The sequence below is a fragment of the Chanodichthys erythropterus genome, chromosome 18, assembly GCF_024489055.1.
Source record: "Chanodichthys erythropterus isolate Z2021 chromosome 18, ASM2448905v1, whole genome shotgun sequence".
Lineage (NCBI taxonomy): Eukaryota > Metazoa > Chordata > Actinopteri > Cypriniformes > Xenocyprididae > Chanodichthys > Chanodichthys erythropterus.
The window spans coordinates 34,753,090-34,770,364 of record NC_090238.1 but is presented as its reverse complement, the minus strand read 5'-3'; the positions used below and the strand labels follow the sequence as shown (position 1 = coordinate 34,770,364).

The 17,275-nt window shown below is 35.4% G+C and overlaps 1 protein-coding gene across 1 annotated transcript; it reads right to left on the bottom strand.

The window, feature by feature from the left end:
• Positions 1-1,323: 1,323 nt before the first annotated feature.
• hadhab (hydroxyacyl-CoA dehydrogenase trifunctional multienzyme complex subunit alpha b) lies at positions 1,324-16,639 on the bottom strand. The gene is made up of 20 exons (XM_067367132.1): positions 16,544-16,639; positions 15,691-15,732; positions 13,705-13,775; positions 13,484-13,617; positions 13,251-13,389; positions 12,855-12,974; positions 12,654-12,756; positions 11,656-11,778; positions 11,017-11,135; positions 10,869-10,925; positions 10,343-10,452; positions 10,053-10,187; positions 7,953-8,124; positions 7,786-7,872; positions 7,563-7,703; positions 7,392-7,460; positions 7,070-7,265; positions 3,488-3,602; positions 3,187-3,332; positions 1,324-2,128 (listed from the first exon to the last, which is right to left on the bottom strand). The coding sequence occupies exons 1-20, from the start codon at positions 16,608-16,610 to the stop codon at positions 1,983-1,985; spliced, it is 2,292 nt and encodes a 763-aa protein (XP_067223233.1). The 5' UTR covers positions 16,611-16,639; the 3' UTR covers positions 1,324-1,982.
• Between the last annotated feature and the right edge of the window lie 636 nt (positions 16,640-17,275).

Genomic DNA, 17,275 nt, shown 5'->3' with positions numbered 1-17,275 from the left:
GAAATAATAAATAGAAGTTATATTGTAATATTAATAATTATGTGATAAATTAATACATTATTAAATTTAAATGCTAAAGTGTTTTTTTATTGCTACAACATTTTGATTATAATAGGCACTGACTGACAGGTATTTACAGGTGCTAATTTCACTTCATAAATTCATAAAAATCAATCCTTGTTTCTTTATTTTTACATGAACGCCAGCTGGCACCTTCATGGGAATCAAAACAGGATTAAAGGTCAATGTAGATGAATATTGTATGATATTGTACATTAATAATATATTAATGTTGTTGCTAGAACCAATTGTTTTCGCTGTTGTAATGTGCTATATTCTTAATGTAAAAAACGTACAATTTCAAATAAAATTGATGTTTCATGTCCATGACAGTATTATTAACTAAAACTATTATTATTTTTCGTTATTTGAAATAAAGCTGAAGTAAAATTAAGTATAAATATTCAATGAAAAAGAAATGTGGCCTTGGCAAATAATCAAAATAAATAAACTAAAACAAAAATAAATTAAGGCTTAAAATAAATATTTAAAATGAATAAAAATGACAAAAGTACATATTAAAATTACTTGATTTGTTTCTAAAATTAAAACGAATACTAAAAAAAATGTAAAAATAAAAGCTGATTCAAATTATTAATGAGAACTAATATAGTTTAAAATACTAAAATGGTCCATAAATATATTTATTTGGTAAGTAGCACTGGAATATTGTACAGTCAGTTATCACAAAACAAACAACTTCAAGTTGATTCCTTGATTAGTGATTTTTTCCAGATTGGGTGCATGTTTAATTTATGTATTATTATATTGAGCCACCGAGCGCCCCCTGTAGGAGAAAAAGTTCTCTCCATAAGAAAAAGCTAATAGTCTATCAATGACATTGACCTTTCTACTCAATGTAGTTTATTGAATTTAGGAAAGTCTGTAGGAAAGACAGACAGATTATGCTACAATAATGGTCTAAATGAAATGTTCTCATACTGTTTTCTGCTGTAATATAAGTCACTATAAAGAAGCTGTACAGCTAAATATAACCTAATTTCAAAATGTATATTTTAATATAACTGATGGACAACTCCGGTCCTGGAGGGCCAGTGTCCAGCAGAGTTTAGCTCCAACCCTAATCAAACACACCTGAACCAGCTAATCAAGGTCTTTAGGATTAGTAGAAAGTTATAGGCAAGTGAGTTATCATCAGGGATGGAGATAAACTCTGCAGGACACTGGCCCTCCAGGACCGGAGTTGTCTATCCCTGGAATAAAGCTTCTAGCTTTCTCATTATAAAATGACTATATGTTTCATACACAGAAGTAGTACAGATTACGACCCTATTTGAAATGTATCATAACAGCTCTGAACAAACCTCTAAATAATTCTTACATCAGAAAGAGAAGTTCACATGGCCTAAAAATGATCTCATTTGTAAACACCACATGAAGTCAATAAAAACATCAATCATAGAAGACTTTAACATTTCATTTAATTCATTGACATGATTTTTTCTGAGGCCACTTTCTATGTCCAGAGAGAGAGAGATCGAGTGTAAGTACCGAAGCTCACTGAAATTAAAATTATTTTACAGACAAGTGCTTTTGGACTATACGTTAGGGTTTTTTTGACACCCCGGCTGTACTGGAACGTGCCTGATGTCTCTGCCTGTACATTTTATTTGTACACAACCATTAGAAAACAATTTCATCTAAAGAGTTCATTAATATACAAAAACAACCCAAAAACTAAATGGTTTATTTCAGTAAAAGGCTACCACTTGACCAAAGTCTACCTGAATGTTAGTCAAGCACGTGGCATCTTATACAGGGGAAAATTGTTATTTCCTTAACAAGGAACAAAAAGGCCCTTCACATTCTGAACTCTTGCTTTAAGTGCACAATCGATTGCATGTTTTTCATGTAAATCTCTGAAACTTCTATGAAGTCGTAATGGCACATGACGGCTGAAGTCACTTGTGAAATCTCTTGCTCGGATCCTTGGTGTGATCGAGCAGCAGCTGACAAGGAGTAAACTGGTTCCCAAAGACCTCCTCAAACCTTCTCATCTTCTCCACGAGTTTGTCTGCACCGAAGTGGTCCACAAACCTGAAGGGACCTGCATTGACAGTAGGACAATTCAAATAATGAAAGGACTGAATGCAGATGTACCTTAAAGGGGACCTGTTATGCAAAATTCACACATAGACCTCACCCTGAGTGAGCTGTACACGGTCCGAAGCTTTACGAATCTTTTGTTTCGAATCAGTGGTTCAGAGCGTGTATCGAACTGCCAAAGTCACGCCCCCAGTGGTGAACCATTGAAATTTCAAAACACTCATGACATTTACTGAAATCACATGACTTTGGCAGTTTGATACGTGCTCCGAACCACTGATTCGAAACAAAAGATTCATAAAGCTTCAAAGCTTCATGAAGCAGTGTTTTGAAATCACCCATCACTAGAAATTGTTGAAAAGTCGTTATTTTGTTTTTTTGCCGCACAAAAAGTATTCTTGCCGCTTCATAACATTAAGGTTGAACCACTGTAGTCACATGAACTGTTTTAAATATGTCTTTAGCAGCTTTCTGGGCATTGAAAGTGTTAATTATCTTTCTGTCAATGCAGGCCTCACTGAGCCATTGGATTTCATCAAAAATATCTTAATTTGTGTTCTGAAGATTAATGAAGGTTTGGAACGGCATGAAGGTGAGTAATTAATGACAGAATTTTCATTTTTGGGTGAACTAACCCTTTAAGGTTTGTCAAAAGTACCAACTTCGGTACCAAGTCAGTACTGAAATTTTAAATGTGACGATACCAGCTTTTCTCCCTAGCGTTTTGAGCACTGTTGAGTGGATTCTTAAACACCTCTGATTGGCTACTCTGTTCACATGTTCAACAGATATGTCTGTGATTGGCTACAATGATCAACGCTTCAAAAACATGTTGTAAAGAGACATCTTTGACACTCTTCACCGAGCGTTTACACAGATACACACGGGAACGCTTGAAAGCAGGCGTCTATCAGCGAATGTATTAGGGATCCGCTGATAGACGCCTGCTTTCAAGCGTTCCCGTGTGTATCTGTGATTAAGCGCATCTTTAATCTGAAAAAGGACTGAAAAGTTAAAGAAAAGAAATGCAAAAAGTGAATCAAGACTTTAGAGTCTCACCTCCAAGGCAGGGTGGAAAGCCGAGACCGAACACAGCCCCAATGTCACCCTCCACTGGATTTGCCAGGATACCCTCTTGTAGACACAGAACAGCCTCATTCACAAAACGAGACACCAATCTGTACTGTATATCTGAGTCAGAAGATCTGGGTGGAGAGACAGAAAGAAGCAGTGATGATTGAGCAGAAATACTGTTTATTGGATGATAAACTAACTATGCATTATACTTACTGCATTTTCCTGATAAAAAGTCGATTCACGAATTAAAATACATCTAGCCATAACAGTCTGAACAACTTACACTGCTGCATTTGGCGTCAGCTTGAATGTTTCCAAAATCTCCAGAGCTTCTGGGTTCACATCTCTGCTTTTAAGTCCTGGCTGGTAGACGTAGCAGCCCTTGCCTGATTTCCGGCCTAAATAGTGAATTGAGAGGAAATATTTTGTTTATGTGTATGTTAATGTCAATAAACCCAATTAATTAAGAACAATTAATTAAAAGAACAGAATTAATTAATTGAAAGTCTTTCGGAAAGATGTCTTGTCAGCTGAACATATTGTACTTCTATCCCTTAAAATCTTGTTTTCTTTCCTGCAGGGTTCCTGCACATTTTCCATTTAAAATTCCACACTTTTCCAGACCTCTCTGTAGATTTTTCTGACCATATTTAACATAAATGGTTTATACAACCTTAATTTCAGCATCATATTTGGTATATAGTACAGTCATCTGTAAATATCACTTTGAGAAAACCAATTAAAATAAGAATAACATGCACTTATATGATAAGAGGAAACTTAAAACGCTTTATAACCTGCATATATTCATTTGTGACACATCAGTTAGATGCTGTAAATGTGGTTTGATGTTTCACGATCACCAAACAGCAAAGTAGTGTGATTTAGATGTACATTTAGGACATTTGTCCTTTATCTGTTGCTGGTTTGAGTGGCTTGAGAGTAAATATTCTTTTAGCAAAGTTCAAAAGACAAAAAGTTTTGTAGGAAAATGTGTTCCTTGAATTAATTTAGCCATGTTCAACAATCACTAAATGATCACCGAACTCTTGCCATGAAAACACTCTGCTTATATGAAAAAAAAAAATATTATCAGAAATTCTTAATTTTATACTTTAAAAAAACTTAAAGGGTTAGTTCACCCAAAAATGAAAATTCTGTCATTAATGACTCACCCTCTTGTCGTTCCAAACCCGTAAGACCTCCTTTCATCTTCAGAACGCAGTTTAAGATATTTTAGATTTAGTCCGAGAGCTTTCTGTCCCTCCATTGAAAATGTTTGTATGGTAAACTGTCCATGTCCAGAAAGGTAATAAAAACATCATCAAAGTAGTCCATGTGACATCAGTGGGTTAGTTAGAAGTTTTTGAAGCATCGAAAATACATTTTGGTCCAAAAATAACAAAAACTACGACTTTATTCAGCATTGTCTTCTCTTCCGGGTCTGTTGTCAATTTGCGTTCACGACTCCGCTTCTTCTTCTTTCCTGTTTTACGGCGGTTGGCATCCAGCTTATTGGTGCATTACCGCCCCCTTCTGCTCCGGAGTGTGGTTCATGACTCCGCTGACGTGTTATCCGGTGCACCCGAGCTTCGTTTACAGTCTGAGGGAGACGCACGCTGTATTCAAGCTATTCTACATTGTTTGTATTTTGGTATTGCTATATTTTTTAAAATGGTGCGTAAGTGTGCATGTAGTGGATGTCTAGGGCTGGGTACCGAACTCGATACTTTTTAGGTACCAATCGAACTGCCTCGATACTACCGAGTATCGAAAAGTGTCTTGTCATTCGGTACCAAATTTCGGTACCTCAGAATGGAGCCGATCGAGGAGAGGCGCGGAGAAATGCTTTCACTGTCTCGTTGAGGAGCAAGTAACGTTGCGCTACATTGTTATTTATATCTAAATATATAAAACTATACGCGCGAGAGAGACCCTATGTGCGAGAGGGCAATTGAATCAACGGTTTCGTTTTCAGTTTATCTCCGAATGGACGGGTGAGAAACGGCTGTTTATCTGAGCAGCCGGTTCACTACAGATACTGTTAACAGGAAACAAAAGTGTCGCACTGCCTGCAGAAACAGCGGAACGCGCAATGTTTTTTAGACTAGTTATGGACAGGTACAACACACAGCAGCTTTACATCAGCGTTCGTCCCTCAAGTCTATGGAAACACGCGACCAGTTCGTGACAGGCTCGTTCGCCTGCACGAGCACAGGCTCTGCCTCTGGCTCCAGAACGCGAACAATTCTGCTGAAAAAGGGGTATCAGCGTCCTCCTGATACTGCGGATAATTTGCGGGTCGGGCCAAGTGATACAAAAATAACATTCAAATTAATTGCGGGTGGATGAGAGATGAATCATTAATGTGTTGATTTTAATGAAGACACAGAACTCTTATTTCACGGTAAGACGCAACGAACTTGCGTCACTCTTACTTCCGCTTTGATCTTGTTAATAATAATACATTTTTTGAAGAACAATTGCTGAGTGATTTAAAAAGAGCCTCACATACTTAATTTTTTGCATTGAAAACTAAACTTTATTAAAACTATTTGCACTGATTTATTGTGTTGGGTAAATTTTGTTAATTTGTGCTTTTTTTTGTTCCACGCAGTGGCTCAGGACAGGAGATGAGTCTTTGAGTCTGATAAAAAGTCAACAAAGTTAAAATATAAAACCAAAGATTTTTTTGAGGTTATGTAATCTTGTTTAAACAGATTTTTTAAAATTGGTACCGAAAAAGGTATCGTTTAGGTATCGGTATCGAAGTCAAGGTATCGGTATCGTCTCGGTATCGAAAATATTTGAACGATACCCAGCCCTACGGATGTCCTAATCGCCAAAAACAACCACAGCGACATAAAAGTGCATTACCAACGCCGACAGATGAATCGATTCAATAGAATCAATTCAATAGAATCAATTCAATGGAATCAATTCAATAGAAAGGATTCCGGAAGAGAAGACAATGCTGAATAAAGTTGTAGTGTTTGTTATTTTTGGACCAAAATGTATTTTTGATGCTTCAACAAATTCTAACTAACCCACTGATGTCACATGGACTACTTTGATGTTTTTATTACCTTTCTGGACATGGACAGTATACCGTACATACACTTTCAATGGAGGGACAGAAACCTCTCGAACTAAATCTAAAATATCTTAAACTGTGTTCTGAAGATGAATGGAGGTCTTACGGGTTTGGAACGACATGAGGGTGAGTCATTAATGACATCATTTTCATTTTTGGGTGAACTAACCCTTTAATAGGGGAAACAATTTGTTCTATACTTTTTTCCCCATACTTATCCAGACCTGGAAAGTACTCAAATCAATTTCCATACTTTTCCAAACGGTGTAAGAACCCTGTTCCTGTCAAAAACAAAATATAGTTCCAGTGTGTCAAAAGCCGCACTTAAGTCTAACAAGACAAGTCGAACACAGCTTCCCTTGTCAACTTCTAATAAAATATCATTTAATACCCTCATAAGAGCAGATTCAGTACTGAAACCTGACTAAAACGTATCCATATTTATCTCTGCTAAAAATGAAGAAGGCCAACAAAATACAACCTTTTCTAGGATTTATGCAATGAAAGGAAGTTTAAAAATAGGACGAAAATTTTGACAAAAGGTCTAGACTGCTCTACTAACGCATGTTTCAAAATCGATGGCAGATATGATTAGCCTTTGGCTTGACTATGTTATCAAACAGCTAATAATGTGTTGCTAATGTTACACAAACCATGTTCCCATCAAACATGCAATCAAACAGAGTGTACTTTGAAAGGCCATGCTTTCAGCTGTACACATCAAACACATCAAAACTGAAGTGTACTTTGTGCTTAAGCTAGAGAATGTACCTTTGAACCCTTTCTCCACCATGGTCTTCAAGACCTCAACATTTCCTCCTCCAAATCTGGAGCCGAAGGCCTTGCCGAGGTCTTCGGCCACATGAGCTGCCACATCAATGCCCACTTCATCAGCCAGAGTAGCTGCACCCACAGGGAAGCCAAAGCCTGTGGTCAGGGAGTCCAGCTTCTTGGGGTCGACACCTTCCTGTATGTAAAAAACAAAACCATGATCTGTATATCAGGTGTTACTATGAAGAACATCACCATGGCCTGATTTAACACTTTTACAACAGATGGGAATGAATAATTCAAAAGGAAACAGGACACAAACCTGCAATACACGCACTGCCTCAGCTAACATGGGAGCTAAACATCTGGTTGTGTAGAATCCTGGTCCGTCCTGAAGATAAACATTGCATTTAGCTATTCCAGTCCATATCAATGGATTGTTGATCTGTAAAACATGCATTCTGGATTGATGGAAGAATATACAATGTCTCACCCCAACGACGATAATGACTTTGCCTTGCTTCAGGCCGACCGCCACCGCTGAGGCTGTTGTGTCCTTGGAGGTTTTGTCAGTGGTAATGATCTCCAGTAGCTGCATCTTGTCGACTGGAGAAAAGTAGTGCATTCCTATAACCTGAAACAAAACACAATAACAATTTTGAGATCTTCTCAAACTCTCTCACATGGTGGTCAAGAACCCAGTAACAGTTTCTTACCTTATCAGGTCGCTTGCTCACAGCTGCAATATCTTTGATTGGTAAAGCAGAAGTGTTGGTAGCAAATATACAATGTGGAGGAATCACCTGCAATGACAAAATATGGTTTCAAATGTTTTTATATTTAAGAGAGTTTGAAATCTCGATCTTATTTGATATTAACTTACTGCTTCAACTTCTTTTAGGACTTTGTGTTTGATACTCAGGTCCTCGAAAACGGCTTCAATGACCATGTCGGCTTTATTAAAGCCATTGTAGTCTAGCTGTCCCGTTAGATTGGACAGAAAACTGTCCCTTTCGAAGGATGTTATGCTCTTCTTCTTAGTTTTGTCATTTAGCCTGAAAAAAAATAAATAAATAAAAATTATATATATATATATATATATATATATATATATATATATATATATATATATATATATATATATATATATATATATATATATATATATATATATATAAAATTATATTATATTATATTATATTTATTTTTATTTATTTTCTTTATTATTACATGCATACATACATACAATACATAAAAATAAATAATAATTAACTTTTTAATCCATTAGTTTCAGGGCATGTTTACATGACAATGATGTAATAAAAACTGTGATTATTCCGTATATATATTAGGCATGTGACATATCAAATTTTCATGTTGCGATTAATTGCTTAAGCTTTTAGTATGCGGTATTATCATGATATTGAAATAAGTTGCAAAAAAAAAAAAAAAAGTGTTGTCATAGTATAACATGTTTAAGAACTCTTTTTGTAATAAAAAGAACTCTGAATGTTTAAATACAATACACAAAAAATATAGTAAAATTTTCAAATAGATTAAAGTGCAAAAGAATAAGGCTATAAAGATCTATAACATTTTAAAATAAGGTCTCATTATTTAATGCATTAACTAAGATTGAGCAATAGCTACATTTGTTACAAAAAGTATTATTTTTGTTAATGTTAGTTAAGAAATACAACTGATCATGGTTTTATCTCAGGTCCATTAAATAAGTTCTTTTGACTTTAGTAATGCATTTTATATGGTTGATGGGGAAAGTATTCTTAAATGCATTATAGAAAATTTTATAATTGGCAATAAATTATTATATATGGTATTTTGAAGTGCCCACGATAACAATATTGTGCATATTCATTATCGTGATATATCGCATTACCGAATATCGGCACATGTCTAATATATATGTACAGATGACAACCTTGTCAAAATGACCCAGCTCAGCGAAAACAACTAAAAATGCTATATTATGCTGCCAGGCCAGTAGTTGGCGATGTCACTTTTTAAAGAAAAACTACATACCTACAGACTAAACATGTAATACGTATTTGCATGACGTCACAATTTTCACAGATTCACGTTTTTGTAGTTTACACATGATAACGGTATCATTTTTAAAAACTTGCACTTGAAACCCGTTTTCAAAAGTTTGCGTTTTCTGGATAAATTGAGAATCACGATTCTCCCACAATTTTGAATAGACAACTAAACAAAATAACATGGAATTTACTAGAGATTCTGACAAAATGTTAACTGCTGCAGTCTATTTAAAAATTAATTAATTTGATGAATAAATAAAAAATAAAACTGACTGAATGATTCAATGACTGACAAATACTTCACTTGTTTTATTACTAGATGAATCAGAGTTTTTGAACGAATTTCTTGAATGATTCAATGACAATGCCTTGTCACCACCTACTGGTTTAATTGATACAAACTTTATTTAAAGTATCAAGTTACTTTCAAAAGGTGATTTACTCTATTTTGATCACTACTGAATCTAGGGCTGTCAAACGATTAATCACGATTAATTGCATACAAAATAAAAGTTTGAGTTTGCATAATATATGTGTGAGTACTGTGTGTAATTAATATGCATATATAAATACACACAAGTTAATGTATATTTTAAGAGAAATATGTTATTTATGTACAAAATACTTCTATTTATATATAATATAAATTATATAAAAATATAAATAAATACATATACATATACATAAATATTTCTCAAATATATACATGAATGTGTTTGTATTTATATGTACATAATAATTACACCCACATATATTAGGCAAACTTAAACGTAGTTTGTATGCAATTAATCGCGATTAATCTTTTGACAGCCCTAACTGAATCATTGTCATTTAAGAATAAGATAGTGTAGGTGTTTGAATCGAAAATCGCAATCTTTTAACGATTAATCGCGCAGCTCTAGTTTCAGTGTATTTAATATACTCACCCTTTATAGACCTGCTGCTCTCCACGACCGAGTCCCTCCAGTGTGGTGTCCTTAAGAATGGTGTGAACGGCTTTATCTACAGTCACTTGAGCAATGCCAGCCCCCATCAGACCCGCTCCCAAGATAGCAAGTGTTCTGAAAATAGAAAATCAACATGAAGGAAAAATGAATTACTGTTCTACAGGAAAAAAATGTAACTATTAAGTAGCTGCATTGTAAATTCATCCATGCAGTAATTGTCAATTTCCCTCATGAACTTAAATATTGTAACAGACGCAAAAACTACGTACTTTACTTCCTTTTGAGGGGTTCCGAATCGATTCTTCTTGCATGTGACCTGACCGTGGTAAAGGCCAATAAGTGCTTTACTCTCAGAGGTCATGGCTAACTTCCCAAAATTCTGTAATGGAAATAAAAAGTGCATAATTAGATTATTATACACCTCCACAGTCACCAGATATCAGTCCAAAAGAGCAGCTTTGGGATGTGGTGGAACGAAAGATTCACGTCATGGATGTGCAGCCGACAAATCTGCGTGATGCTATCATGACAATATGGACCAAAATCTCTGAGGAATGTTTCCAGCACCTTGTTGAATCGTCGCCACGAAGAATTAAGGCAGATTTGAAGGCAAAAACCCGGTACTAGGAAGGTGTAACTAATAAAGTGGCCTGTTACATTTATATCATAAACATGCAACTCGTTGACTAAAGGCTTAAATGAACAACAACTACATAAATCTTCGGTCTGGGGCAGCCCTAGTTGCATGATTCTGGTTTATTGTACAATAGAGCAGTTTAAACATTTTCACAGCACCTGTGACTCAGCCAGGTAACCTGCAGTCAGACCCTGTTCAACACCAGCTTTCACACTCTGAAAGAGGAAACAAGCAGGTAACACTTAATATGAACTATTTCTACTATGATTTAGAGCTTTATTGAGCACAGAATGACAAAAATCACACCTCAATTATTTTCAGTGGTGCGGGGTACAGTCCCTTGGTCTGTTTCATGACTTTCTTCTCAACTGTATTGTAGATCTGTTGTCTCACAAATGGATAACTCATGACGTAGTCTTGAATTTCTGCAAGGAAATAAATGTATATAATAATCATGTATGCAACACTGATTAAGATAATGAATATTAAAGGATTAGTTCACTTCAGAATTAACATTTCCTGATAATTTACTCACCCCCATATCATCCAAGATGTTTATGTCTTTCTTTCTTCAGCTGAAAAGAAATTAAGGTTTTTGAGGAAAACATTCCAGGATTTTTCTCCATATAGTGGACTTCAACGGTAACGGGTTGAAGGTTGATAGATAAGACCCTTATTACATTTGGACCTTCAACCCGTTGGTAACTGTTGAAGTCCACTATATGGAGAAAAATCCTGGAATGTTTTCCTCAAAAACCTTAATTTCTTTTCAGCTGAAGAAAGAAAGACATAAACATCTTGGATGACATGGGGGTGAGTAAATTATCAGGAATTTTTCATTCTGAAGTGAACTAATCCTTTAATCTTACAAAAGCCAAAATAGCTTATGAGTCTAAATCATTTGAAACTACAACTGTCTTGTAGTTGATCATTGCAAACACTCACTCTGCATCAAGCCCTTTTCTTTGGTAGCTGAGATTTTCTTGTTAGCAAGACCTCTGGCAGCCTCCACAGCTACTTCCTCCAAGTATTCAATAGTCCTCTCTTCTGGACTCTTCAGTCCAGGCCCTGTTTGTGTTTTTAAAAGAAATTAATACTTTTATTCAGCAAGGATGCAACAAATTGTTCAAAAGTGACTTTTGTGTTGATATAAAATCAATATTTCAAATAAACGCCACTCTTTTGAACACTTCAAGTCATCAAAAAATCCTGAAAAAATGTATCCGTTTCCACAAAAATAATAAAAGTAGCATTTCTTAAGCAGCAAATCAGCACATTAGAATAATTTCTGAAGGATTGTGTGACACTGAAGGAATAAATTACATTTAAGAAAATATTAAAATAGAAAAAGGTTATTTTAAAAATTGTAATAATTAGGGATGTGCCTGAAGCCGAATACTATGTTCGGAAAGGAAATGACGCATTCTACGGAGCCCCTAAAGGGACATGGTGATGGGAAAGATATGAGATGGGAGGAAAAAATATATTTCAATGTTTTTGGGTTTTTTCTCGTGAATATTGGATAACTTTATTGTATAGGCTCTAATTTAAGAGCATCAGGGAGCCGCTATCAATATGCAGGGTAATTATTTCACTTTTGAATGCTCACTGACTTTTTACTTTCACTTTCAAATTCATGATCACAAGATATTTGTCAATGACGCTCAAGATCTGTTGCACACCAAATCCTCCGACTTCATCTTGTCAGTCATCTCTCCTTCATGTAATAAGTGAAATTTGATGTACTGTAATGTAACCGACTATCCCTGCAAGCCTAACCATGTCCCTTTAGGGACTCTGTAGAATGTTACTCATTTTTCTTGCCTTTCCGAATTCAGATTTAGGCTTTGGGCACATCCCTAGTAATAATTTTTCACAACATTACCGTTTACACACATACATACACACACACACAACTGCAATACACAGAGAAAATGTTTTACCAAGAGTATCCACCAGCTGGTGAACCAGTCCCATTTTCTTAGCCTTATCTGCACGGATGCTCCTTCCGGTTAGCATTATATCAAAAGCACTGGGAAGACCAAGCTACATAAAAGCAAAGGTGTAAAGAGACAACCACGCTTGAGTTTTGAAGATTCAATCAAGAGAATAATTACTAAACATGTCTGTGGCATATTACGGACCATTTTGGGCAGTCTCTGTGTTCCTCCAGCTCCAGGCAGAAGGCCGAGCATGACCTCAGGGCAGGCCAGAACCGTCTTCTTACTCTTGGTGGCTATTCTGTACTGACAGGCGATGGCAAACTACAAACACACAAACATAATATCAGCTGTGTCATTTCTGTAGAACTAAATGCACTTTAAACCTCAAATTTTATGTTGAACTTAATGTATTGCATAAGTAATTGTTTGTATCACTCATATAGTTTATAATACTCAGATATTTTGCTATATAAAATAGGACAAATGCAAATTTTCATAAAGTGTTTCTTATGTAAACCTATTGTAGGAGGCCTCCAAAACAAAATTAGGCACCTTTAAAATAGCATAATGGGGCACTTATGAACATGAATGCAGTACCTCTAAGCCTCCACCAAGACACGATCCATTAATGGCAGCGACAATGGGCTTAGGAGACTTCTCAATCTTCTCAAACATCTTCTGTCCCTCCTGAGAAAGGCCAGTGACCTCCTCTGCAGTCTTACAGGCCTGAATCATGCTACATGCATGTTACAGTAAAACAACAGGCAAGACATCAGCACTGTATTTGATAATGATCAGCATAACCATCAACAGGAAATTCTGATACTGACCTAATGTCTGCCCCTGCGATGAAGCAGCCGGGTTTGGATGAGATGAGAACAACGCTCTGGACTGTATTGTTTCCCCAAACCTCATCCATAACTTCTGTCATCTCCCTTTGCATTTGAATAGACAGTGTGTTGACCTAGAGATTGCAAGATTACATATTATGATATAATATCATGATATCATTTGAATGCATTGACATGGCTGCAGAGACAACTATTATTACCCTCGCACTGGGATCATTCATGCGGATCACAGCTACATCTCCCTTGACCTCATAGCTCACGTGTGTACGAGCTGAGGAAATATTGAAAATACGTGAAAATGATACATTAAATAATTGAAATATTTTATATATACATATTTTAGGGGTGTAACGGTACATGTTTTCATCCTAAACTGTCACGGTACGGACGTTACGGTCAGACGACGAATATAGTCGGTCACAGGCAATCCGCACTCCAATCCAGAAGGGGGCGCACGCGGTAATGCAATGCTGTTTGCAAACCGCCACAGAAGCACAGAAGAAGAAGAACAGACGATCTATGTTTATGTGTAATCTCTCAACCAGTGTTTCAACCGCGGAAAAACCTCAATAAAACAGCTTGAATATCTCACGTAGCATTACATTTACCTCAGGCAAGTCATTTAGTGTCCACAGCATGTTAGTTCACTAGAGAAATAAACTCTAGAGGGAGCATTTCACTGAATATATGCACTATATTAGATTATTCATTCATTATATTTACTTTACCTGTTAATAATGTCTTATTTACTTAATATATGTTGACATTTATTTATTTATTTATTTATTCACGCCATGTCAGCAACAAGGCTATTTTCATGGCGAAAACAGAATAAACAACAAAATTCATACAATTAACAAAAACTATAAAAGACATTTAATATATATGTTGAAATAAATTTGTCAGGAAAACAAGTTATGACTAACTGTGTAAATGATTATATTTCAAAAATTAATTGGATTAATTTTAGAAGTTAATGCAAAACCTGCCTTGTGCGCAATTTACATGTTTTTTTTTATTATTTGAGTGTTGATTATAATATATATATATATAACAATAAACAGCAACTGAATTTAATAGTTTGGGCTCTGTTGTTAATTGTAACCTTTAAAGGGTTAGTTCACCCAAAAATGAAAAAAAAAAAAAGTCATTTATTACTAACCCTCATGTTGTTCCACACCTGTAAGACCTTCATTCATCTTCGGAACACAAATTAAGATATTTTTGATGAAATCCGATGGCTCCGTGAGGCCTCCATAGGGAGCAATGGACACTTCCTCTCTCAAGATCCATAAAGGTACTAAAAACATATTTAAATCAGATAATGTGAGTACAGTGGTTCAATATTAATATTATAAAGCGGCAAGAATATTTGAGTGCGCCAAAAAACAAAATAACGATTTATTTAGTGATAGCCGATTTCAAAACACTGCTTCAGGAAGCTTCGGAGCACAAATGAATCAGTGTGTCGAATCATGATTCGGATCACGTGCAGACAGCCAAACTGCAGAAATCATGTGACTTTGGCGCTCCGAACCGCTGCTTCGACACACTGATTCATTTGTGCTCCGAAGCTTCCAGAAGCAGTGTTTTGAAATCGGCCATCACTATATAAGTCATTATATATTTATTAGGTTTTTGGTGCACCAAAAATATTTTTGTCGCTTTGTAATATTAATATTGAACCACTGTACTCACATGAACTGATTTAAATATGTTTTTAGTACATTAATGGATCTTGAGAGAGGAAACGTCATTGCTCCCAATGAAGGACTCACTGAGCCATCGGATTTCAACTAAAATATCTTAATTTGTGTTCTGAAGATTAATGAAGGTCTTACAGGTGTGGAACGACATGAGGCAGAGTAATTAATGACATTATTTTAATTTTTGGGTGAACTAACCCATTAATATTATAGTAATGTGTAAGAAAGGGCTACTTGTATGTATTTTTTTCATCCTTAAGAAAACGTTCATTATAATCAAATTTATTTAAAGATAGAGTCACAATTTGTTCAATAAACCACTGTTTAATAAAAAAGAAGCAAATTTATGTTTAGTTTTCTCCCCCTGCTGTACCGAACGATGACTTCAATACTGAGGTACGAAACGCCATGTTTGTGTACCGTTACACCCCAAAAATTTTAATTTTCTTCATTATAAATAATATATAAAAATTTTTTTACCCATCATACAAGCAGCAACTTTAAAGGTCCGCCTGCTTACACCTTTATTGGGGGGGTAAAAGAAGGTAAAAAAAAAATAAAAAAATCACAGAAATGGACTCAAAAGTCATAATACCTAATATAAAAAGACCTCCAAGCAGTGAGGGTCATCTCAGGCTAAGTTGAAGACAGTTAAGATCTACTACAGGAGAATGCATGTATACAGGCCTGTAGAGGACATGACTCCAGAAGTACAGCCACAGATGAACTTTAACCCAGTTTCCCCTTAACCTACACTAAACCCATAATGATAATGTCATACACCTCTCAATAATGATGAAATCATACTGAACTGAATACAAAGGCTCTTTGTGAACAAATCTGATATATTAGCCATATTTTAACAATAATACTGCAGATGTACATGCAATACATGCAGATGTATTAGCAGAAGTTATAATTAAAACAGCACAGGCAACAAATCTGGAGTTAGCGAATATTAAACACGTTAAATTATTTTATAACTCAATTTTTTTTTACAATTTTTCTTTATGCATTAAGAGATAATGGCAAGCATTAGCAATATGCATTGAATGGGAACACAGCATGTCACTGCGTTAACTCTACTGTTAATAAAATTAAATTAACAACAGCATTTATTATTTCCTTGCAATGTTACTACAGCGTAAACTGCACGCGCATAAATCTAAAACATTGATCACTAGACCTTGAGTTAATTAGCAGTTGAGCTAAGCTACTTCAGTCAGGTGTGAGTGAGATGACTCTACAAAGTGTTTTATTTACGCTAGTGTCAAAGCGAAATACAATAGGGATGTAGAGTCATTTAGGGAAAGATTGTGTTGGTGTGAAGTACCTGGAAACAGGGTATATCTTCTGGTTGTGAGTCTGGAGAGGGAACCGAGGGCTCGTACGCCGGCCATGTTTGGAGGTCAATGTGTGTAATGACAGCAGGAAGACTGGAGGAGGAGGAGACAGTATTTCACTGTACTGCCACAGACCTGCTGAACACTACCAATACACCAACTCGAGAGTGAAACCACTTCAGATAACGATTCATTATATTATGGGTTTAAAAAAAAAAAAAAAAAAACTTGTAGGTTTAAATGGGGGAAAAAATTCCTTGATTTTCAATGTGCTATCAGACCTTTGAACATTTATGTTGCATAGTTTTTTTCCAGTTAAACCTAGAAATAAACAGAAGACTTATATATACTATGCATATACACATAGGCAGGGATGGGCAGTATTTCAGATACATGTATTTAAAATACGTATTTGAAATACAAAATACTATTTTGTATTTTAAAGCCTTTGGAAAAAATCAAATGTAATTTGTATTTAAATACATTTAAGATGAGTATTTTTGTATTTTCAAAATACTCAAAATACTTTGAGACAGTCATCCTCTTTATCAGGGTGTTGTTTTCATGCATCAACTAGTTGTGTTTGAAGCATTAACCTTACTGCATGGTAGGGATGGGTGATATCATATGACAATATCGTAGATTCGTAGCGATGATATAAATTGTGAATCGATGGAACTTTTTCTAAATCGTTTACATAGATAAGACTTTCCACTTTTATG